Source organism: Geotrypetes seraphini, chromosome 4, assembly GCF_902459505.1.
Source record: "Geotrypetes seraphini chromosome 4, aGeoSer1.1, whole genome shotgun sequence".
NCBI lineage: Eukaryota > Metazoa > Chordata > Amphibia > Gymnophiona > Dermophiidae > Geotrypetes > Geotrypetes seraphini.
In genome coordinates this window covers 214795467-214821879 of record NC_047087.1, presented here as the reverse complement: position 1 = coordinate 214821879, position 26413 = coordinate 214795467, and the positions used below count along the sequence as shown (strand labels likewise).

General features: G+C 43.3%; 1 protein-coding gene across 1 annotated transcript in view; it reads left to right on the top strand.

Annotated features, from left to right (window-relative positions):
* NRG3 (neuregulin 3) overlaps positions 1-26413 on the top strand; it is a 1387275-nt gene that overhangs the window by 1293169 nt on the left and 67693 nt on the right. The window contains exon 6 of the mRNA XM_033943012.1: positions 12239-12365. Within this exon, the coding sequence (XP_033798903.1) occupies positions 12239-12365 (127 nt within the window). The remainder of the gene's footprint in view (positions 1-12238; positions 12366-26413) is intronic.

The window sequence follows — 26413 nt, the reverse complement described above, 5'->3', positions numbered from 1 at the left end:
TTAGGGAGGGAAGGAACAGAAAGGGAGAGAAATTGGACACAAGGGATGGTGTGGAGGAGGGATAGAGATACTGGATAGGAGGGTAATTAGGAAAAGAAAGGGAGAGATGGTGGACTCTGGGATGGTGGGGAAGGAGGGAGAGATGCCGGATGAAAGGGTATTTAAGAAAAGGTGGATCTGTGGAGGGAGATGAAAAAAAGGAAAGATACCAGACTTCCTGGGAAGGGAAGGGAAATGGAAAGGGAGGACAGAGTTGGCAGATGGATGGTTAGCATGCAGAAAGAAGGAGACCCTGGCAAGCAAGTTATCAGAAGAAAACCAGAGCCTTGGACCAACAAGATTTGAAATATAACCAGACAACAAAAGGTAGAAAAATTAATTTTATTTTCTGTTTTGTGATTATAATATGTCAGATTTGAAATGTGTATCCTGCCAGAGCTGGTGTTGGACTGCAAACGTGAGCTAGTGTGGTTAGGAGAAGCCAAAGGGGGTGAAAAAGCTATAAAACCCACCAGGAGTTTTGAAAAAAATCACCCAACTGGGCAGGAAAATCGAATTGAAAAACCAATTCAATAGGGCTGAATCGAATCAAAATTTTTTTTCCTGTATCTGGCAGCATTAGTTTGCGCTACTGTCTTAGACTTTAGGACCTGGGATTGGGGAGAGATGGCATCCTCAGTACTTTATAATGCAAGTGAAACGAGGATTTAGTCAGACTTTTAAAGGGTCTGCAGAAAAAAAATATTGTATAGGCCGGGGACATGAGACAGCAGGAAATGGGAACTTTTCTTCCTTCTATTTTTGTGAATGGAAAGGCTGAGGATGTCAGAGAGTTCAGTTAAAATGTGTGCTTTATAAGAAAATATAATAATGCGTTTTATAAAGTTTATAGCAAAGCTGGCCTACCCAGTGAGGTGTTCCTAGTGGTGATGGTGGCAGCGTGTCAATGTGTTGAGAGGAAGAGGTGGTCTGGGAAATTCTGCTGAGCAAACTCCGGGCCCATTTCCACCCCCCAGTTAGTCCACTCCACTCAACTGGTTCACACACTGAGTGGGTCTTTGGGTGTTGTTTTGGGATCTCTCCCAGTGGTTTATCTCCTTCTGGTCCAAGGAAGGAAACTTTGTTATCCTTAGCATTGACCTACAGAATATGTTTGTAACAGCGCTGCTTGTGTGGCATTAGGCTATGTAGTGATCGAAAGAAAAAAACAGACCTTTGCACATTTTTGCACTATATGGTGGGTGTATGAGGAGATTCATATTTCCTGCACAGCTAAGTCCATGTAAAGTTACCTTGTGCTGTATTTGACATCTAGCAAGATCTCTGTTTGAAAGGAAAGATCTAAACTTAAAAATGAAGTGGCCAGAAGTTATGGTAAAAGCAGATAGTGTAGCTGGTTTTAAGAAAGATTTGGACAAATTCCTGGAGGAAAAGTCCATAATCTGTTATTAAGACATGGGGGAAGTGTCTGCTTGCCCTGGATCGGTAGCATGGAATGTTGCTACTCTTTGGGTTTTGACCAGGTATTAGTGTCCTGGATTGGCTACCATGAGAATGGGCTACTGGGCATGATGGACCATTGGTCTGACCCAGTTAGGCTATTCTTATGTTATGTTCTCATCTGTAGGGGCCTTTGTTTTCACTTCTTATTTTAATGTATTTTTTTTCTGGGAACTTATCAGTGTTTTTTATAATGGGAACAAAAATGGAAGAGAATTAATGTGTGTGGGATGAGGGGGTAACTAATTTCTTCAGCTAAATAATTCAATCCACTTCAAACAGACATAGGAGAACTCACGCACCATTCACACACCCTCCAACCAAAAACGTCAAAAGAAAAAAACTGTTCGACAACCTCCTAGCCATTCGAGCTGCAACACTCGACCCCCAACTGTACAACCAATTGACATCGACCACAGACTGCAAAACCTTCAAAAAGAAATAAAAACCCTTCTATTCAAAAAACACATAAAACCGAACTAACACAATCAGAACTGTCCCAAGCATCACCTGCAACTACTCCATATGTACTTCTGATGTCATGACAATTCAGACATAATTTATGTTATGTTATGTTTGGAATATAAGAAAATTTTCACTGCCTGTTTCTATTCTGACCATTTATTCTGTTTCATGGTCATTACAAAAAATATTTTTTTACATAGGGGGGGGGGGTGTCAAAAAATGATGGGCCCCGGGTGCCATATACCCTAGGTATGCCACTGCTGAGGCCACTTCCCCTTTTGAATAGATCTGAATTGAATCAACCATACATTTGAGACACAGTTGTGGGAGAAGAGCTTTCACCGCCATTTCTTCCAGAACAGTACACACTGAAAAGAAATATTAAAAAGAATCATAAAAGAGAGGGATTTTTCGTGCTCGCCACCTTGCCAAAAAGGGGCTTGTGGAGGAGTCCACTTGCCCCATTGGCCTATCCCTCTCCCCTTCCCCCCGCTCCCCTCTCCCAGGGTCGGCACAGCCTTGGCCGTTTTGTCGCCACCGCCCTCCCCACATAGGGGGTAGGGCACTCTTCCTTTCTTATTCCTGTATGTATCCATTTATTGATACAACTCACTTAATCCCTCATTGGCCTAGGTACATTAGATAGTGTGATCCTACTGGGACAGATAGGGAAAAATGCTTGAGCACCTGAATGTACACCACTTAGGTTATAAGTGGTATATAAATACTAAAATAAAATAAAGCAAGAGAGAAACAGCAGGTGAAGTCAACAGAGCACAACAACAGAATTACTCTTTTCCCTCATGAAAAGCATACATAGAGAATCTGATGAATCCTCATGAATGGGATTTACATTAGAATCATCAGATATTAATTGTCATGGCTGAAAGGGTCTTGAAGATATTCATAGCTTGCTAAGTGGTGAGAAATCTGTGCCTGGATAAAACATTTAAAATGAAAGCTAGCAAAACATATATTTTGCATTTTCACCCATTTGAGTTTTGCACATACTACACGTACACAGGCACACACAGTTCAGATTTTGAGGTGCCCCCATGAATCAAATGTGTGCTCACAAATGCTCATTCGTACCAAGAGCCAAGAGCTGCCCACAGGTAGAGCAGAAACTAAAACATGGGAAGGATGCCTCTGGTCCTTCATCCTCTCCAAGTCCAGCAGTAGCAACAATAGTGCCATTTCTACGACTCCCCCTCCCAAGGAATTGTAGAAGACGTCTCATAAAACCTCAGAGGTGAGGTTGTATCTTAGGCCCTCTTTTACAAAGGCGCGCTAAGCGATTTAGCGTGCACTAAATCGACACGTGCGCTAACCGCTAACGCGTCCATAGGATAACATGCGCGTATTAGCGTTTAGCGTGTGCTAAAAAGCTTAGCGCACCTTTGTAAAAGAAGGGGATTAGTATTTTAAGGTCTGCAGTATGCAAGATACAATTATGCAGGAATTACAGTAGTAGAGGGAAACTGATGGACTATTTTATCAATCATCGTCATAGCTGGGTGGTGCAATCGTCCTCCTTTTCCTGTTTGGTAGCTTTCTTGATGCCTAGTCTTGATTATATTTTGTTACTGCCAACCTGTTCCTCCCACTGTTGATTCAGCTATCAAGTTTTTATTGAATTTCCTTTAACATTTAACAAACTGTAAGTCACTGTTCCTGTCACAATGACATCTAAACTTCAATAAGATACAAAACAGAGGAAAAAAAAAATTACAGGAGAAAAAAAAGACTATTTTTCATTTAGTATATAACATCAAATTGAACTTCTACACTTCTTATACTTCCTGATATAATTCAGGACATTAAAGTCAAGTTTAATAAAAAAGAGCTCAATAAGAGAAAATCTGTAGGAGACATATAACATTATACAGATATGAAGGTTTTATTATGCTATTTAGAAAGAAAGCTACAGCAATCTGCTAGCCACTGAATAGGAGGGGCTGCTGAAAAGTTCTCAGCCTAACCAACAAAGCTGGGGCAGCCTCCATTGAGGGCTATACACTTACCCCCCTCTTCTATTAAACGGTGCTAGCAGTTTTTAGCACAGAGAGCCGCACTGAATGGCCCGCGCTGCTTCCAACGCTCCCAGGAACTCTATAAGCGTCGGAAGCAGCGCGGGCCATTCAGCGCGGCTCACCGCACTAAAAACTGCTAGCACCGTTTAATAGAAGAGGGGGTTAGTCCAGTGATTTTCTACTTTTTTGTTTCATATTTTTCCAACAGAACAAAAAAAAAAAAAGTGGAAAATCACTGGACTACTTGTACAGCCCTCGATGGAGACTGCCCCAACTTCTGTTGGATGGCTAAGAACTTTTCAGCAGCCCCTCATATATATGATGAGGCATAAGCATCGGAATGGGGGTGGGGGGAGGCCACAGGGGCCATGGCCTTCCCCCAAATTGTCAGTCGCTGGTTGGTGCCCACCCTCCCACCTGTTTCCCGATCTTGTACTTTAAATCTTCGTGGAAGCTGCTGCCAAGCATCAATGTGTAGGCCTGCCCCAGAACACTTCATTCTACTTCCGGGGGCAGACCTGCTTGTTGATGCTGCGTTGCAGCTGTCCCGAAGATTTAAAGTACAATGCCAGGAGGAGGTAGGGGTGGAGTTGGGAGCTGATGATGGGCCGTGCCGCAGGATTTTGCTGGGGTTAGGGTGGAGTTCCTGGGCCCCCTCAAAAAAACCACAGTATTCCATTGCCTAGGTGTTACATTTTTCTATGCTTGTTATTACTAAACAATATCATGTTTATTCAGTGGTATTTATTAACCATCTTTCCCCACCACCCACCTTTTACTAAGCAGCAGTAGAGGTTTCTACTGCAGCCCAGAGCGCTAAATACTCTAATGTTCATAGGAATTCTATGAGCGTTGGTACAGTGTCAGAGCATTTAGCCCTCCAGGCTGCGGTAGAAACCTTTACCACCGCTTAGTAAAAGAGGATCTTTATGAAGATTCACCCAAGATGGTGAATCTCATGTATATTACGTGAACACTCTAGAAATAAAAATATATTTGTTATTACATCAATGAGAACAGCCATTTGCATAGTAACATAGTAGATGACGGCAGATAAAGACCCGAATGGTCCATCCAGTCTGCCCAACCTGATTCAATTTAAATTTTTTTTAATTTTTTTTCTTCTTAGCTATTTCTGGGCGAGAATCCAAAGCTTTACCCGGTACTATGCTTGGGTTCCAACTGCCGAAATCTCTGTTAAGACTTACTCCAGCCCATCTACACCCTCCCAGCCATTGAAGCCCTCCCCTGCCCATCCTCCACCAAACGGCCATAAACAGACACAGACCGTACAAGTCTGCCCAGTAACTTGCATACTTTATTGTTGTTTTGTTTTTTTAATTTTCTATACTGTTCTCCCAGGGGAGCTCAGAATGGTTTACATGCATTTATTCAGGTACTCAAGCAGTTTTCCCTCTCTGTCTCGGCAGGCTCACAATCTTTCTAATGTACCTGGGGCAATGAGGGGATTAAGTGACTTGCCCAGGGTCACAAGGAGCAGCGTGGGTTTGAACCCACAACCTCAGGGTTCTGAGGCTCTAGCTTTAACCACTGTGCCACACTCTCCCCTCCCCTGTTTGTGTGTTATTCTCTCCCCCCCCCCTTCTCCTTTTTTGGCATTCAAAAACTTAGGCTTGTCATATGATTTCTTGAGACAAGGTATAGAGTAAGGATTTTTTAAAATTAAATTACATTAGATTTTGCAGTTTTCATATTTTAACACAAGGAATGTATGGTAACTGCTAAATTTAATGTGATAACTATTGGGGACATTCTCTGCACTTTGCCTAACAAAGTCTATGCTGAATTAGGTGTCACTTGGTGTGATTCTATATATGGCGCCTAGCAGTTGATTGACAACCATGCCAACTGGGCACCTGGTGGTTAGGCACCTCTATACACTGTTTATATGCGAATCAGGCTCAAAGTGGCCTAATTCTATGTTACATTAGTGTACGGAAAGTGCAGGTTGTTAACTGCTGCATTTTATCCACACCTATTCTATGCCCAAATTGCCCATGTCCCACTCTGACATGGGGAAGTTCCCTGTCACTGGCATTCCACCAGAGGGAGCTTGTGCACTGGAATAGTGAGAAAGTCTAGGTAATTTGCATAGGAGCTGCAAGTGCTGCTGAGATCTGTCCATTCACCCTGAGTGGATTGTGCTGCTGAAAAGCACAAGATCAAGTAGCTTCTTTGGGAGTTGTGTGACCCTTGGGAGGAGGAATGCTGGCCTCTGGTCTAACTCTTGGTAAGCAAGTTTCAAGTTTTTATTGATATTGAACAAAAAAATAATAACAATAAAACACCAATAACAATACAATTAAAAAGGAGCATTTAAACAACTAAGTCAAATGGCATGACTATTGATAAATTGGACTGCACTAACATGAGACAAAAGGAGGTTGGGGAAGAAATACAATTTGTGTAGGATAGAAAACAATTAAGGAGAACACAAGAGGAAAGGGGATGCTGTATTTTGCTTCTATTGAATGATTGAGTATAATTTAAAGGCGTAAATTAAATGTTAAAGGCATATTTAAATAGATGAGTCTTGAGTTGCCCTTTGAAGTGGTTTAAATTGTTTTCCTCTCTTAATTGAGTTGGAAGAGTATTCCAAAGTTGTGGGGCAACAACTGAGAAAATGTGTCTTTTATTGCCGATTATGTGGAGAGAGGGAACAGAGAGTATTTTACGGTCGGATGATCTAAGGAGGTGGGTTGACTCATAAGGAATCAGGTATTTATAGATGAATTGGGGTGATTTAGTTTGCATTGTTTTGAAGGTTATTAAAGAGATTTTATAAGTGATCCTAGGAGCACAGTGCAGCAGAGTAGAGTGGCCTGGCTGACTAGTCCTGATTAGGGGGAGGGGGTGGGGACTGGTGCAGCAGAGAGATCTGGGAGAGAGATCTGGCCCTGTAGAAAGGAAGTCCAGTGGTGAGAGGGTCTGTGGGAACCTATACACCAGCAGAGAGGGGTAGACAAAGCAACTGGAGGGCCCAGTAGAGCCTGAAGTCCAGGTAGGACTCAGGCTTGACAACCAGCGATGGGACTCATGAACAGCCCAAGACCCATTGGGACCCAAGAGGCCAGGGAGTAGGGAACTGGTGGTGGCCCTACAAGCAGCTGGAAGAGCTATGGTTGAGCTGGATAGAGGTCCTAGGCTGAGGGGGTTTGGCTGACAACCGGCAGAAAGATTGGCAGGAACAATGGCAACCAACAGAAAGACTGGTAATGGCATCAGAGAGGACTCCAGATGAAGCAACCTGATAGAATTGAAGACCGTTGGCTGAAGGTCTGGGAGCAACTGACAGATGGACCAGTGGGGCTAGTGGTGACCGGCAGAGAGACCGGTAATGGCACCAGGAGCTGGCTGATGGCTAGAGAGCCAATGAGGGTAAGATAGGATCCATATGAAGATCCAGGGGGCTAATAAGGGCCAATGAAAACCACAGAATCCAGGGAGGACCCAGATAATTACCAACGGGGGGCCCTGAAGGCTCTGGGTCACGTGGTTTTAAGAATATGTTAGAAAGTATGTTTAATCCTGTATGTTTGTATTAATTGAAAAGTTGGAGACTGGAAGACCAGAGAGTACCTGGGGAGCGTGGATATGTGATGGGTATTAACCACTCGGCTCGGTCACATGATGACCCCTACTTAATTATACCCCTTAGCAAAAAATGCTATTAATGTGTGGTTTAGTAGGTAGCAATGGTAAAAATATTGTGAAAGTGGTTACTACTTTATGCGTTGACTGTTACCACACACTAAGCCATGTATTAATAACCTAAGACACTTTAGTTAAAGGGCCCCAAAGTTTTTAAAGTTGAATCAAGATGCTAAGAAAACCTTTTATAAAGATTAGCTCATGTTATCTACAGCAGGGCCTATAGGAATAAAATAGGTGTTATGGCACACAACATGCACTAACTTTTAGTGAAAGACCTCCTAAATCAGTTAGGAATCCTTTAACAAAGGTACGCTAATAGATTTAATACAGACTAACAATTAGAACACAACCAGAGCTTGTGAGTTTGATTCCTGTTGCAGCTTCTTATGACTCCAGGCAAGTCATTTAACACTTCATTGCCCCAGGTAGAAAATAAGTACCTGTCTAAAATATGTAAACCACTTTGATTGCATAAACCACACAGAAAGAGTGGAATACAAGTCCCATCCCATTTACCCCTTTACCTGCATACATGGAAGTCCAGTGAGGGTCTTTGGGGGCAGGATTGTAGCTCTCTTGTGGTGGCCTTTCAAAATGGCTGCTGCAACATTTCACTGCAGCTTGCAGTACTATGCAAAGTACTGTGAGAAGCCAAAAGAGGTCACAGCAACCATTTTGAAAGGCCATTGTGAGGAGGAAGGAGTGAGGAGGCTGCACTTCTGCCCCCCCAAACCCCTGCTTGACCATCAGGCTGGGGAGGGTCTACCTATCCATTGGAAGGGGTGGGCAGGCGGGGGGTGTCTTGCTACAGGTAGGGGATAGGGGAGGGAAGAGAAAGGAGGTCAGTAGGGGGATGGAAGATTATTTTCCTTTTTAAAAACAAATACACATATGCAGACCCTGACACGATATTCAGCTGGGACTTGCACAAAATGAGATGTCTTAAATTCACCCACTTATTTTTTGAAGGTTTCGGCTGAATATTGATGGAGTTTGCATAGCTCCTCCCCAGCAACACCCTCTGGTTGATGAGAGCTGAAATTCAGTGACATTGTTGTTTAGGCCTCAGATCAAGGCAATAGTTTCTAAAGTTGTTGGTTTATTTTCATCTGAGGAGCTTGAGGAGAGTTAAGGATTACTTATCTACAGATAAATTTTGTTCTGTTGTAATAACAATTAACAGACACACTATGGGGCTCATAATAAAAAAAAGCCTAAAAATGGCCTAAATGGGTACTTGGATGATCAAAAAGCCTGATCGTCCAAGTACCCATAATCAAAGCTGGTTTTAGAAGTATCTAAAACCAGCTTACGCCTTTCCCCTGCCTCTAAATGCATAGAGTGAAAAGAGGCATTTTTAGAGGAGGGAAAAGGGTGGGCAGTGGGCCGACCTACATCTAGGCGTACAGCAGGTATAACCAAAACTTTTGACTGGTTGCTTAGTCGGCACTTATACGTTTTGACTTAGACTAAGTCAAAACAGGTATAAGTGCCGAAAAAGGGGCCGCTGAGCTGATGGCGGCTGGCATGATCAGCTCAGCGGCCCGGCAACCTACCCACCCCCCACCCACCCCACTGCAACCTTCGCGGCAGGAGAGATGGCTCATCTCCCCTGCCGTGATGTGATCACCCCTCTACCCAAACAGCTGTGACCCGCGGCAGGAGAGATGCCCAATCTCTCCTGCCACGGGGTTGTGGCAGTTCGGGTAGAGAGGTGATCACATTACAGCAGGGAAGATGGCCAATCTCTCCTGCCGCGATGCATCAACCCCCTCCCCCCCCCCGACAATGATCCGGGCAGGAGGGAGCCCAAACCCTCCTGCCCTGGCGAACCACTAACCCCCTGCTGACATCGGGGCAGGCGGGAGCCCAAGCCCTCTTGCCCCGTGGCATTCCCTAAACCCCGACACAATCGGGGTAGGAGGGAGCCCAAGTCCTCCTGCCCTGCAGAAAATCCCTACCCCCCACCCCCACTAAAATATGGGCAGGAGGGATCCCAGGCCCTCCTGGCCTCGATGCAACCCCCCACGACTGCCCCCCGAACCCCTGATTGGCCCCCCTCCCCATACCTGAAAATTGTTGGTTGGACAGACGGTGCCAAGCCCGTCCATCCGACAGGCCAGCCATCCCCGGAATGGCTGGCCTTAAGGCCTGATTGGCCTAGGCAGCTCAAATTCTGCCCTCAGGTGGGGACTGAGGCGCCTGGGCCAACCGGAATAGACCCAGTAGCCTTAGGCCCCTCCTGTGGGCGGGATTTGAGCCGCTTGGCACCCGTCTGTCCGACCAACGATTTTCAGGTATGAGGAGGGGTATTGGAGTTGGGGGGCAGATCGGTGGTTCGAGGGGGGGGCGGTCATGGGGGGGGTTGCGTCGAGGGCAGGAGGGCCTGGGATCCCTCTTGCCCGTATTTTAGTGGGGATGGTGGATAGGGATTTTCTATGGGGCAAAAGGGCTTGGGCTCCCTCCTGCCTCAATCGAGTTGGGGGTTTGGGGATGCTGTGGGGCAGGAAGACTTGGGCTTCCTCTTGCCCCGATGTCAGTGTGGGGGGTGGGGTCACGGCTCACCAGGGCAGAAGGACTTGGGCTCCCTCCTGCCCTGATCGGGTCGGGGGTTTGGGGGTGCCACAGAGCAGGAGGGCTTGGGCTCCCTCTTGCCCTGATTGAGTCAGGGGTTCGGGGGTGCTGCGGGGCAGGAGGGCTTGGGCTCCCTCCTGCCCGGATCATTGAGGGGGGGGGATTCTGTAACCAGTGTTGTTTTTGACAGACACCGGTTACAGAATCCAGCTTTTAGGCGAAGGACTGGCTCATCCTTCGCCTAAAAGCTCTTGTTTTGGGCGTTTGTTAGTTAGGCTCTTTTTAGGTTGATTATATGGTGTTAGTGTAGACGTAGTGGTGGTCTGGGCGTTTTAACAGCTGAACGTAGAGACAGGCCATTATTAAAAAAAAACTCCTTTTGGACATTTTTTTTTTATAATGGACATTTTCCCTGCTTCTACTTTCAACATTTAAGGCCTTAGGCCAGGGGTGTCCAATGTCGGTCCTCGAGGGCCGCAATCCAGTCGGGTTTTCAGGATTTCCCCAATGAATATGCATTGAAAGCAGTGCATGCAAATAGATCTCATGCATATTCATTGGGGAAATCCAGAAAACCCGACTGGATTGCGGCCCTCGAGGACCGACATTGGACACCCCTGCCTTAGGCCAAAAGGGGACTTAGATGTGGGTTTTTTTTTTATTATGCCCCTCCACATTTTCAATCCAAGGTATATGTCTCTGGAATGATTTAACTTTAGAGGTCAGAACTTTGCCTGGAATTTTACAATTTTGAAGATAATACTTTTTGATGTTATCTATAATTGAGATGTATCTTTGTATACCATTTGTTTTGCCAACTATAGCAATAGTCTTTGATGTATGTACTGTATGTATTTTAACTGTTTATGTTCTTTTATACCCCATGCAGAATAGTAGGATGTTGTTGGCTATAAATTTTAGAATAAATAAATATGCAATTTAAGTGGGCCAGAGTCTCTCTGGCCTGTTTAAATCACCCTGAATTTGAGCCCCGATCTGTTTATTTAGTCCTGTGCCCTCACTGGGGGATGAAAAAGAAAGGGTAAGGAACCAGAAAATGTGTTTATTGCTTAAATAAAACTGTCAAATAGGAAATTATGGGGCCCTTTTACTAAGTTTGCTATAAAAACTGGCCTTAAAAAGGTTTTTCCTGTGCGCTAGTCTTGTGCGCTGATCTTGCCATTTTCCTGTGCGTTAGTCCTGTGCGCTAATATTGTCATTAACACACAGTCATTAAAATAATAATAATAATTATGTGTGCATTTACCACCACCAATTTTGTAGATGATAATAACTGATGTGCTATTTCAGCATTGACCAGTTAGTGCACGGTAATGTAGCTGCACTAACTGATAGCCCAGGACACATACCCTCAAAAATTTTAAATATATCTAAAAATTTTTGCAGTCTGTTAGTGTGTACCTTTGACACTTGCTGCAGAGCACTGTATGTGTTCCATGGTATGCTATTTTAAGCTGCGTAAGGTGTATGTTAGCGCCTAATACAGCTTAGTAAAAGGGCCCCTGTATATCTAGCACTGTTCAATGAATACTGTAGAATAATATGATTTATGGTACAGAAGCATTTGAAATGTAAAAAAGTATTATATGCCACCGGAGAAAAAATAAACTATAAACATTCAAAACAACCTCCAGTTATATGAATGGTAAGTACTATGCCAGAAATTCACCCAAAGACAATTATTGCAAAGAGAGGAAATTAAAAGGGAAAAGGCCTCAGAAGCTATGAGGTACTATTTTGCAACAGGCCTATGAGAGAGAGCTAGATACGTTAATTGGCTCCCCCTCATGCTTTGATCATCAGCCAGAAAACCTTTTTTTTTTTTTTTTTTTTTTTTTTAGTAAAGTATAATGTAGTTTGAAATTCAATTCTTCAAATAACTATCATAATAGAAAACAGGCAGGACTTATCTTTCAATCGCTTTAGTGCTGCTGATCAATATATGTATATATATTTTTTTTTTCTGCCAGGAAGCAGACTAAAAAAATTCAAGAACAGATGAAAGAGACCAGAAATGGGAAAAACTACAGCCTAAATGCTTCTAGTATGATCCTAAAATCAAACACCATGACACAACACAGAGTCCAGCTGCAAAATGTAAGTGATTTTGTCAGTTGAAATTATGCTGATGGCATCGACTTCTATCTGTGATCATTGCCTATTTTCTGTCTTTAAACAAGCTCAAAATATCCATGCGATGGAAGACTGGGCTAAACCTATTGGGGAAGTAAGAATGAAAAAAAAAAGAGAGTATTATTTTACAGTACATTTCCTTTACCCTTTTGGTTATACAATAGAGGCAGTTTGTGCTATTTCAGTCCTTTGCTGACAGACCATTCTTCATTCACAATATAAGCCTTGATATTTGCCGGTATCTGTTTTGTGTTCCACTTGCAAATTGCTTTAAAAATGGGAAGTACGGAAATCAAGACCCATAGGGGAGACAGAGAGATTTTTCCTTGGCAGATTCTCAAAAAGGAGTCACTAGATGAATAACATACAGTGTTCCCTCAATGTCTTTCTTCATGCATGCTTTAATTTATAAACAGCTGAAACCAGTGGCCCAGTAAGGGAGGGGTGGGAGGGCGGTCCGACCCGGGTGCCGTTTTGCCATTTTACCTCTCTGTCCCCTCCCCGCTCTTCTCCTTACTGCGTACATGCACCCCTTGCCTTTCCCCCATGCCTTTTTTACTTCCCTGGCACAAGGTTGCTGTCCACGTTGGCATCGGTGTTCTCTGACATCACTTCCAGGATCCTCACCTAGGAAGTGACGTCAAAGGGCAAGCTGACACCGACATGGGCATGCTGCCCATGCCGGAGAAGTTAAAAAGGGAAGGGGAAAAGGAAGGGGGCATGCGCAGCCACTGGCTGAACCTTCTACCACCTAATTCTTTAACAGGCACGTAGAGTTAGGCAATACGAACTAAATTCTATACACGGCACTGTGAAAATCAGCACATAATAAAAATGTGTTAACCCTTTATTTGGCATTGTTGTTCAGAAGCAACATGTGTTTCTATGGCTCTTATGGGAGATCTGCATCTCCAAATGCCTGTTACTTAGCACAGTTGTTCTCTTTCAACATCAAGTTATGTGAAGCAGCTGTTTCACCATCTGCCAATTAAAGGGTTAAGCACTATTATATAAACTGCCTAAAGTTAGATGCAGTTTATAGAATATGTGCAGTGATTGGCTGCACAACTAAAATTTAGGTGTGACCAAGAAGAGTGGCCAAAATGCAGCATGGGCTAACGGAGCCCAATGCAAGACAGACTTGTCCTGTATGTGGTGAGAAACAGGTGAAGGTTCAACAGCTCCAATGTGTTGATCACTTTATTGTCAATATCAAGTTCAAAATCTTTAGTTACTCAAAAAAATCTTGAAAGCAAAAAAACATAAAGAATAAACTTGTATAATATGAACCTAATTAAAGGACCTCATACACCCGGGGCATTGTTCAAATCTCTTTCATACCCTTACTGGGGTGATGTATTCATTATCGGTCCATCTTTATATCCGTTTCATTTTTCTAATTTGGCTGAACTACCAACATGATGTGTGTTTCAAAAAACAGAAGAAGCGCTTAACTTTAGCCTGACGGTTACTCAGCCGTTTCACTCCTTGGTTTTTCCAGGGGCCGCGCTGCTTCCTCTGTATGTATGCTCCACACCACACCACTGTAGCTAAATTTTCACGCTATTTGTTTGAAACCGCACACACTCATTCTGTTTTTTTTTTTTTTTTTTCTGGCACATCATTTTGGTAGTTCAGCCAACTTAGAAAAATGAAAATGATATAAAGAAGGACCAATGATGAATACACCACCCCAGTGAGGGTGTGAAAGAGATTTGAGTAATGCCCCAGGCGTATGAGGTCCTTTAATTAGATCGTTTTATTGTCACATACTGAGAATGGGGGAACTGTGCAGCTTTAGAGGGAGGGGAAGGCATCTTGACTTCTAAGTTGAATTCTGTCAACCATACACCCCCATTATTGAGATGAATTGGGGATCTACTGCTAGGATAAGCAGTATAAAATCTGTTTTACTACTTGGGATCTAGCTAGGCACTTGGGACCTGGGTTGGCCCCTTTTGGAAACAAGCTACTGAGCTTGATGACCCTTCAGTCTGTCAATTCTTATGTTCTTTTGTTCTTAGCATGGTTGGCCTGGTGATTACTTCACAACCAGCATTTGGGCATGGGTGATGTGGGGTGATATGGGACTCTGGTCGCCTGTTGGGTGGATTGGATGGACTGTGGAGGTCTTTTTCTGCCATCATTTACTGTGCTAAACCTGGTAAAAATTCCAATGCCTAAATTAAGCACAGATCAGGCATATTCTATAATAGTGCACATAATTTTTAGGATTACCTATAACTTCCAAAACCCCTCACATGGCCATGCCCTCTTTTGAGATCCACACATTAGAATTGGAAAGTTATGCATGTAAATTCTAATTAATGCCAATTAGTGCTAATAATTGTTTGTTAGTGGCCAATTATCTATGTAACAATTTTTATTTTTTTGTTCCTGGATAATATTGTAAGAATTTTTTCTTAATTGCTTATGCCACAAAAGTATAGAAAATGGCCATCATTCCTCTCAAACTTTGCTTTTGTGACCAGAACACTGATATTTTGAACTTTGCCTTTTATTGCAGAACATTCCAGATTGATTCCAAGCTCAGTAAACTTAGAGGCCATTTTACTAAGGCATGGCATGGTATTGTCACATGGCAAACAATACCATAAGAGTCCATTACTTGCTGCTGTAGTGAAAGAAAATAAGATTTACCGCATGGCAGTTAAGATGGTAAGGCTTACTGCAGTTGTGAGCGAAGATAAGCAGAGGAAGCGGTATACTGTGGTAATATGTACCCACAATGCACTGACATGCTGCGGTAAAAGTGTCTGGCACTTCTTACTGCTGGGTTAGTGCAGCAGCCTTTAATGCCTGCAAAAGGGCAGGAGGCAAGTGCTCTTCAGATGTGCTATTACTGCAGCGCATGCGGGTAGAAACTTGCCTCGACAGACATGCTTATGAGCCACACTTTGACCCGTGGTAATCCCTGAATTGCTGCTGTCCAAAATTGGCAGTAAGTGCCTGTTACGTTAATTTTGATCATAGACCTTAGTAAAAGGGCCCCTTAGAGTAACTTCAATAATTTTCTAGAACTTTCCATCAATATAAAGAGTAGTACAGTATAACTATAGAGATCTTAAGCCCGCCAGCTAACTTCAGTTCCAAGTTTCAAGTGGTAACATATCTGCATTGTTTTAGATGGCATCTAGAGGCTGCAAACATCCAACAGATGCATTTTGCTAAGTATGCAGCCAATTTATCAAAACAAGAGGGAAAAAGTACTCCATAGAAACATCTGCTAAAATGTGCAATGCCCACAAGGCATATTTTGGCATGCCTTTTGGGGATCAAGACAAATCTTGGGCACTTGACGTATGAGCACCACAAAAAAAAACCCCCAAAAACCTCTAGAAGGTAAGACAATTTTGTTTCGCACTAGGATGATTAAATTTTCTGCTATAAAATTACTTAGAATATTTAATATTTTTTAAATATTTAAATGTAAACATTTTCAATGTTATTTGAAAATATATATGAAATATGTTGTGGGAATCTTGTACACATTAGTCATAGGTGAAATAAATGTATTGTTTTAATTACCACAATTTCATTTTGTTCTTCTACAGGATAGCACAGAAGGGAAAAGTGAGCCATGAAGTTTGCTTTACTAATAATTTGGCAGAAACCCACTGACCACTCAAGCAACTATTACTTCTGCATGGTGAATCCTTCCAAACATCAAACTGGCAAACCTGCATCTGCAATCACATATCCGGACATTCCTTCATCCATTGTCTCATTGTCACATTGCTCTGAGTGCCTCATACCCACTCTCCCAGAGACAGAACGGCTGTCTTCAGAAGAAAGAAACAAGTCAGAGAATGAGAGAAACGTTATAGATCCAGTTTACAATACCAGTGGTGCAGCTGATGAGAAAACACATACTATCCAAACCAAAAAGACCTCAACGACTTGATCAGAGATCTTGGTCTCACCAAGTCCAATGCTGAGCTTTTGACATCTAGGCTCAAGCAGTAGAACTTGGATGAAAGTGTGCAAGTCATAGATCAGAGGAAGTGTTACCAAGCTTTATCCACCTTCTTCACCCATCAAGATTGGCTCTGCTTCTGCCACAATGTGACCAGTCTTTTTGAGGTAATTGGAATTGCCTGTAACCTGAAAGAGTGGTATCTCTTCATTGACAGCTCATCCACTAGCATCAAAGCTGTATTGCTCCATAATGGAAACAACTACCTGTCTCTTCTACTGGATCACTCAGTATACCTCAAAGAAGATTACAACAGCATAAAGACCTTACTAGGTGCCTTGAAGTATGATGAGTATGGATGGGAGGTCGAGACTTCAAAATGGTGGCATTCCTAATGTGTGTCCAAGGCAGTTTTACCAGGTTTCCCTGCTATCTTTACCCTTGGGACAGAAAGGACACAAAGGTGCACTACAGACCAAGTTATCTGTGGGGAGAAACAACTTCATATGGGAACCACTGGTGGATACCCAGAAGGTGCTGATGCTACAATTGCACATCAAATTGGGCCTAATGAAACAATTCGTCAGAGCTCTAGATAAGGAGTTAGCAGCCTTCAAGCATTTCAAGATATCTTTTCTAATCTGTCTGAGGCAAAAGTCAAAGCTGGTGTGTTCATTGGACCACAGATAAATAAGATCCAGAAGTACAAGAATTTCCCAAGAAGTTAACTAGGAAGAAGAAAGTGACTTGAAACAGCTTAGTCATAGTGGTTTATGGCTTCCTGGCCAATCACAAGGCTAAAAACTACATGGAGTTGGTTGAGAATCTGGTGAAGAATTACAGTAAAATAGGCTGTCAGATGTCTCTCAAAGTCCATGAACTTGATGCTCACCTGGAGAAATTCAAGGAGAACATAGAAGCATACTTAATGAAGGGAATAGACTTAGTAGATAGAGACAGGTTGTTCACCCTCTCCAAGGTAGATAGAATGAGAGGGCACTCTCTAAAGTTAAAGGGGATAGATTCCATACAAACGTAAGGAAGTTCTTCTTTACCCAGAGAGTGGTTGAAAACTGGAACGCTCTTCCGGAGACTGCTATAGGGAAAAATATCCTCCAGGGATTAAAGATAAAGTTAGACAAGTTTCTGCTGAACTAGAATGTACGCAGGTAAAGCTAGCAGCGTCAGTTAGGGCACTGGTCTTTGACCTACGGGCTGCCACGTGAGCGGACTGCTGGGCACGATGAACCACTGGTCTGACCTAGCAGCGGCAATTCTTATTTTCTTATGTAAGCAAGGTGAGCGCTTCCATCAGGATACACTAGACTTTGAATGCTGCTACCAAGGACACTATAATGAGAATATGATGGGAGACTACATCTGGGGGTTAATTAGTTTAAGTGACTTACAACATAATAGCAAATCTGAAAAAAATTATTCACTTCTAAATCTTCTGTAGTCATCTTTGTATAATTTCAATATAAATACATGTTAAGTGTTATTCGTTTGTTGCTTTTTATGACTTTATAAGAACGAAAAGATAAAAATTCAGTGTTTTCACATTTTAAATAGATAAACTACAAAATTTGACTATCCTGGTCACAAAAGCAAAGTTTTATTGAAATAACAGATTTTTTCTACACTTTTTAGGCATGAGCAATTGATAAATTACACTTATTATCCAGGAACAAAAATTGTGTTATATAGTGATATCGGCCAGAACTTGCATATGTATTAAACTGTGCTTTGATAGCTCACCCCTCCAGCTCCAGTGAGGGCCATACCTTCCCACCCCCTGACAAGGTCATCACCCCCAGTGGTGTACCAAGGGGGAGGCGGTGCGCCCCGGGTGCCAGCCCTAAGGGGGTGCTCCCGGCCTTGCCGTTCAGTCCCCCCCCACCCCCGAAGGACCGCTCGCCCCACTGACCTTCCTGCACCACCTGTGAAGCAGCCCGCAGCAGGATCGCGAAGTCAGCGTCAGCGATCCCTGCGCTGCTTAGGCGCTGCTTCCTGCGCCGCGATCCCGCCCCCTCCTCTGACGTCAGAGGAGGGGCGGGACCGTGGCGCAGGAAGCAGCGCAGGGATCACTGACGCTGACTTCGCGATCCTGCTGCGGCTGCTTCATAGGTGGTGCGGGGAGGCCAGGGGGGCGAGCGGTCCTTCGGGGTGGGTCGGGGCATCAGGCCTTCAGGGTGGGGCGGGCGGGCAGGCAGGCAGGCTTTCAAGGGGTAGGGGGTGACAGGCAGGCAGGCAGGCCTTCAAGGGGGGACAGGCCTTCGGGGGGGGTGCAGACCTTCAAGGGGTGCAGGCCTTCAAGGAGGGGCAGGCAGGCCTGCAGGGGGGGTGCAGGCCTTCGGGAGGGGTGTAGGCCTTTGGGGGGTGCAGACATTTAAGGGGGTGCAGGCCTTCAAGGGGGGGCAGGCCTTCAAGGGGGGAAAGGCAGGCAGGCCTTCAAGGGGGGGACAGGCCTACAAGGGGGGGACAGGCCTACAAGGGGGTGGGACAGGCCTTCAAGGGGGGGACAGGCCTTCGGGGGGGTGCAGACCTTCAAGGGAGTTCAGGCCTTCGGGGGGGGGTGCAGGCCTTCAAGGGGGTGCAGGCCTTCAAGGGGGACAGGCCTTCAAGGGGGGGAAAGGCAGGCAGGCAGGCCTTCAAGGGGGGACAGGCCTACAAGGGGGGGAGAAGCTACAAGGGGGTGGGACAGGCCTTCAAGTGGGGGACAGGCCTTCGGGGGGGTGCAGGCCTTCGGGGGGTGCAGACCTTCAAGGGGGGACAGGCAGGCAGGCCTTCAAGGGGGGGACAGGCCTACAAGGGGATGGGACAGGCCTTCAAGGGGGGTGCAGCCTTCAAGGGGGGGACAGGCCTTCGGGGGGGTGCAGACCTTCAAGGGAGTGCAGGCCTTCAAGGGGGGGTGCAGGCCTTCAATGGGGGGTGCAGGCCTTCAAGGGGGAGACAGGCCTTCAAGGGGGGGAAAGGCAGGCAGGCAGGCCTTCAAGGGGGGACAGGCCTACAAGGGGATGGGACAGGCCTTCAAGGGGGGTGCAGGTCTTCAAGGGGGGACAGGCAGACCTTTAAGGGGGGACAGGCCTTTGGGGGGACCATGATTTAGAAGTACACGGAGGGAAGGGGTGTTCAAAGAGATGTGCATATGCCAAACTTTGGGGGGGGGGAAGAAATAATGGGTCTGAAAATAGAGGAGAGGGAGAGAGATGATGGACCATGGGATTTAGGGAGGGAAGGAACAGAAAGGGAGAGAAATTGGACACAAGGGATGGTGTGGAGGAGGGATAGAGATACTGGATAGGAGGGTAATTAGGAAAAGAAAGGGAGAGATGGTGGACTCTGGGGTGGTGGGGAAGGAGGGAGAGATGCCGGATGAAAGGGTATTTAAGAAAAGGTGGATCTGTGGAGGGAGATGAAAAAAAGGAAAGATACCAGATTTCCTGGGAAGGGAAGGGAAATGGAAAGGGAGGACAGAGTTGGCAGATGGATGGTTAGCATGCAGAAAGAAGGAGACCCTGGCAAGCAAGTTATCAGAAGAAAACCAGAGCCTTGGACCAACAAGATTTGAAATATAACCAGACAACAAAAGGTAGAAAAATTAATTTTATTTTCTGTTTTGTGATTATAATATGTCAGATTTGAAATGTGTATCCTGCCAGAGCTGGTGTTGGACTGCAAACGTGAGCTAGGATTTAACAGAGAGAGGAAAAGTCCTTTTTGTTTCTTTATTTTATTTACACCCCAGCGCCAGTGTGGTTAGGAGAAGCCAAAGGGGGTGAAAAAGCTATAAAACCCACCAGGAGTTTTGAAAAAAATCACCCAACTGGGCAGGAAAATCGAATTGAAAAACCAATTCAATAGGGCTGAATCGAATCAAAAATTTTTTTCCTGTATCTGGCAGCATTAGTTTGCGCTACTGTCTTAGACTTTAGGACCTGGGATTGGGGAGAGATGGCATCCTCAGTACTTTATAATGCAAGTGAAACGAGGATTTGGTCAGACTTTTGAAGGGTCTGCAGAAAATGGGAACTTTTCTTCCTTCTATTTTTGTGAATGGAAAGGCTGAGGATGTCAGAGAGTTCAGTTAAAATATGTGCTTTATAAGAAAATATAATAATGTGTTTTATAAAGTTTATAGCATAGCTGGCCTACCCAGTGAGGTGTTCCTAGTGGTGATCAAGTTTCAAGTTTATTCGTTATTTGATTGATCGCCTATCACAGTTACTAAGCGATGTACATAAACTATAAATATAAGGTAAACAATAACAAGAATATATAAAAAATATAAAAATCTTTTAAAAATAGACAAATTACTACAGGAAACACTAGGATAGAAGGGAACGAAATACATTTTATGATAGGAAAGGAAGAACATTTAAGGGTAATATACAAAGGGAAAGGGAAAACAAAATAGTTTATTGGGAGTATAATACACAATTGAACAAAATGAACGGCCACTATAAAGAGCAATTGGCATTTCAATTAGATATTGAAAGTGTCTTTAAAAAGAAAGCTGTTAAGTTGGCTTTTAAATTTATCAAAATTTTTCTCCTGTCTTAAGTAAAGTGGGAGAGAGTTCCAAGTTTGTGGTGCTGTAACGGTAAAAATATATTGCCTTCGTGTATTAATCATTTTAAGGGTGGAAATAACCAATAAAAGTTGTTCATTCGATCTTAAAGTTTTTTGAGAAGAATATGGAATTAAAACTTTGTAAATAAATGATGGAGTTTTGTATAGCAATGATTTAAAGGTGAGTAAAGATAATTTATAAAGAATGCGGTGTGCCACAGGGAGCCAATGTGCCTTTTGAAGTAACGGGGTGACATGATCAAACTTTTTGGCCCCCATAATTAATTTGATGGAAGTATTTTGGATAATTTGTAATCTTCTAATTTCTTTTTGGGCCATTCCTTTGAATAAAGCATTACAGTAGTCAATTTTTGAAATAATCAATGAATGAATTAATGTATTTAAAGATTTGGGACAGAGGAATTTTGAAATAGAGCTGATTTGACGTAACCTGTAGAAAGTATTCTTGACCACATAGCTAATGTGGTCATGATAAGTAAGATTTTCATCTAAAATGATACCTAGTATCCGGATTTTATTTACTTGTTTGAGCGTAACTCCTTGTATATTAATAGAAACTGCTATTTTGTGATTTTCTTTCCAGGGAAAGAGTAAAGTGTTGGTTTTATTAATGTTTAAGGACAATCTGTTTTGGTCCAACCATAGATGAATCTGTTTAAGTTTTTCATTAATGGTGGCAATTTATGACGGATTATTAGGGTCAAGGGGGTGTAAGAGTTGTACATCATCACATAAGCGAATACTGAGAAACCAATAGATTGACAGAAAGTCATAAGGGGAGAGAGGAAAATATTGAACAGGAGAGGAGATAGGATAGAACCTTGAGGAATGCCATAGGAACTGGAGAAACTCGAAGAAATAGAATCATTAAAAGAGACTATAAAAGTTCGATTATCAAAATAGGACCTAAACCAAAGAAGAACTTGCTCGGAAATGCCAATAGATTGTAATCTATTTAATAAAAGATTATGATCAACTGTGTCGAATGCTGCTGAAAGGTCTAGTGAAATCAGAAGGACAGAAGAGTGGTGATCCAGGTGATATAGTATAGATGATGTCATACCTATTAGGGAATGTTCGGTGGAATGGTGTTGCCGGAAACCGGTTTGGTTAGGATGTATAATATTTGTTTGTTCTATAAAGTTTGATATTTGATTAAAAACAATTTTCTCTGTTATCTTTGCAAGAAATGGGATATTGGCAATTGGCCTATAATTTGATTTCTCTTCGATGCCTATTTTTTGATCTTTAACAATGGTGGCAGCGTGTCAATGTGTTAAGAGGAAGAGGTGGTCTGGGAAATTCTGCTGAGCAAACTCCGGGCCCATTTCCACCCCCCAGTTAGTCCACTCCACTCAACTGGTTCACACACTGAGTGGGTCTTTGGGTGTTGTTTTGGGATCTCTTCCAGTGGTTTATCTCCTTCTGGTCCAAGGAAGGAAACTTTGTTATCCTTAGCATTGACCTACAGAATATGTTTGTAACAGCGCTGCTTGTGTGGCATTAGGCTATGTAGTGATCGAAAGAAAAAAAACAGACCTTTGCACATTTTTGCACTATATGGTGGGTGTATGAGGAGATTCACATTTCCTGCACAGCTAAGTCCATGTGAAGTTACCTTGTGCTGTATTTGACATCTAGCAAGGTCTCTGTTTGAAAGGAAAGATCTAAACTTAAAAATGAAGTGGCCAGAAGTTATGTTAAAGCAGATAGTGTAGCTGGTTTTAAGAAAGATTTGGACAAATTCCTGGAGGAAAAGTCCATAATCTGTTATTAAGACATGGGGGAAGTGTCTGCTTGCCCTGGATCGGTAGCATGGAATGTTGCTACTCTTTGGGTTTTGACCAGGTATTAGTGTCCTGGATTGGCTACCATGAGAATGGGCTACTGGGCATGATGGACCATTGGTCTGACCCAGTTAGGCTATTCTTATGTTATGTTCTCATTTGTAGGGGCCTTTGTTTTCACTTCTTATTTTAATGTATTTTTTTTCTGGGAACTTATCAGTGTTTTTTATAATGGGAACAAAAATGGAAGAGAATTAATGTGTGTGGGATAAGGGGGTAACTAATTTCTTCAGCTAAATAATTCAATCCACTTCAAACAGACATAGGAGAACTCACGCACCATTCACACACCCTCCAACCAAAAACGTCAAAAGGAAAAAAACTGTTCGACAACCTCCTAGCCATTCGAGCTGCAACACTCGACCCCCAACTCTACAACCAATTGACATCGACCACAGACTGCAAAACCTTCAAAAAGAAATAAAAACCCTTCTATTCAAAAAACACATAAAACTGAACTAACACAATCAGAACTGTCCCAAGCATCACCTGCAACTACTCCATATGTACTTCTGATGTCATGACAATTCAGACATAATTTATGTTATGTTTGGAATATAAGAAAATTTTCACTGCCTGTTTCTATTCTGACCATTTATTCTGTTTCATGGTCATTACAAAAAATATTTTTTTACATAGGGGAGGGTGTCAAAAAATGATGGGCCCCGGGTGCCACATACCCTAGGTACGCCACTGATCACCCCTATGATGAGCTGATCTCCCTCTCAACTCCCCACCAATCAAAAAAGCCCTCAGGCTTATTTTGAGGTCCCTGGTGGTCCAGAAGGGGTGATCAGGACCAGAGTAAAGGCTACTGTTGTAAAGCGAAGTCTGCTACCAGAGGCTGTGGTGGCCATTTTGAAGTGATAACTGATAGGGGCCTCACTCCTGTCCTTCTCACCCTCACTTGGCCACTGTGAACTTCATAGGAGTGAGAGGGTAATTAGAAGGTGTGGGGTGGAATAATAGATTGGAAAGACAGGTACCGGAGTTATATTATGTATGTGATTTTTTTCTTGGAATCATTACACAATGCTGTGGTTTACCAACCATATTACATTGCTGTGTGGAGATATACAAATATTAAAGCTTAAACGGAGAATCTTTTGGTTGAAATTATGATCAGCATCTTACAAAAAATGAAATGTGAACAATGTTTCATTCTTTTCTTGTGAAATCCTAACTCAATAATATTATCCTGAAAAGGATCACAATCTGCTAACCTTTAAGACTTGAATTATTCAGCTTCCATAAAGGATGGAAGCTAAGGTTCATTCTTTAATTGGCAATGCCATTACTTGTCATTTTAATATAGTTCAACAATCATAAATATTCAATGTGAAGCACTGTACAGTATAGAGGCTTGCAAAATACTTTGAATGCCTGTTTAAAAAATGTGTACAATTTTCTCATGACTGCCAGCAAAAAAACTAAAGACCACATCTGTATATCCTATCACCTTAAAAAAATGTATTTGATTTGAGCACACACTTCTTAAAATAGCAATTCACATACTTATAATTAATATTACATTTATATAATCAGACTTTGTAACAAGTCTGATTATATAAATGCATTCAAATTTATTTTGGCATTCAAATTAGAAAAGGTATTTTTTAGATTGACTTCATATTTTACTGCCTTGAATTCTAAAAGATGCAGTAATTTTAGAAGTCCATTTTCTAAGCTGTGGCAATAAGTGACCTTAGCACACCATTACATGGGTCTTTCCCGTGTTCTAAGGCCATTTTTACAGAAGTTGTAAAATGGCCAGTTTTCTAGCTTTTGTATTAATGGCCATGCATTTAATGTTGCCATTAGAATGTGACCATTTCTAAAACATTACCTCATTAGCACTTACCAGCAACCATGTTGTAGACAATAAGAGCCCGATTCTATATATGTTGCCTAAACAAACTGGTGTTGACTAGTGTGGTGCTAAGCGTGATCCTATAAAAATTAGGCACCCATTATAAATTACTAGTTTTTTAGCCCGTTACATTAACAGGTGCTAGCAGCCCTTCTCCTTTACTTTTACCTCCCTCCTGTCCAGCAGCACCCCCCATTCCCTGCTCCTCCTGTCCAGCAGTAGCCGTTCTCCTTTACTTTTACCTCCCCCCTGTCCAGCACCACCCCTTCCCTGCTCCCCCTGTCCAGCAGTAGGCCTTCTCCCTTACTTTTACCTTACCCGCTGTCCAGTAACATCCCTTCTCTGCTCCCCCTGTCCAGCAGTAGCCCTTCTACCTTTATTTTATCTCCCCCCATTCAGCAGCACCCGTTCTCTGCTCCCCCTGTCCATCAGTAGCCCTTCTCCCTTACTTTTACCTTCTCCATTGTCCATGAAGAACCCTTCTCCCTTACTTGCAAACCATGCAGCCTCGGAGCTTTTGTTAGGCCGGGCCACCTTGCATTTTAGAAGTTCCTCCCCCCCCCCCCATTCCCTGTGCAGCAGGGCAGCAGCATTTATCTTCATTTCTGGCTGGCTTCCTTGCTGAAGGCATGTTTCATTTCAAAGTGATAGGCAGTGGTGGCTCTTCACACAATCCGCACCTGCATCAGAAGCCTTCTCTCTGATGTTGTGACATCAGAGAGGTTTCCGAAGCAAGTGCTGCTCTTGAGAGAATCTGTTGCCGCAGCTTTGAACAGAAAAATAACATTGTCAAAGGAGCCAGCCATCGGAGAGGCTTTGGACACAGGGCTGGATGCAAGAGGAGCCACCACCGCGAACTTTAGTAAGGGAGCCGGCCAGACCGTGGGCCAATGGAGAAACAGCTGATGGCTCCTGCTATGTGCGGCACGCAGCTACGCCACCAGGTTTGAAGTGCGCATGCGCGCTAAGGGAATTATTATAGCGGATGCATAGCTTAGGCAACGTTAAGCATTCTGACAATTAGGTGCACCCTTTTTTATGCCAGGATTTTCTTGACCTAATGACTGTGCTTACTTTAGGTACCCAATGTCTCCTAACTCAAAACCAGGCGCCTATCTCAAAAACATGCCCATGATCCGCCCCAACCATGCCTACTTTTAACTATGGAGTTTGCACTAGGCGTCTAACTATTGTAGAATCATACCTACCAAGTTAGGAGCCTAACTTTCAATTAACTCACTTGGTGCCAATTAAGAGGTGTTGAGTGCCAATGAGAGGCTCCAATTTAGCCTATTAAGTGGTTAGCTTAGAAACACTCATTGGGGCTGATCCTATAAATGAATGTACCAATTGTTGCAGTCTAGAGAGAAGACTAGGGGCATCTAAGCTTGATCAAGGCTGAACGTGGGTGTGGTTTCGCCCAGAAGTGACCTTGAGTGAGTTTAAGCGGCCCTAGGTATCTCCCTAGAGCCACAACAGACGCCTGAAATGTAAGCCAGTAAGGGAGCTGCCATCTTTGTGATCAGGGTAAGGCATAATTATCTAACTGGTGCCAGTGACATGGGCACCAATTAAATAATTGGGTGGGGGGGGGTTAGTCATCTGTCCATTAGGGCAATTGCGATTCTGTGCAGGACGCCAATACATAATTCTCAGCCGCTTCTTAGGTGGCCACTGAGACCGAAGTCATATAAAGAATCAGCCTCACTCTCTTACCATGACATGCAACTCCATAAAGAACATTTAAAATATTTTGAAATGTTGT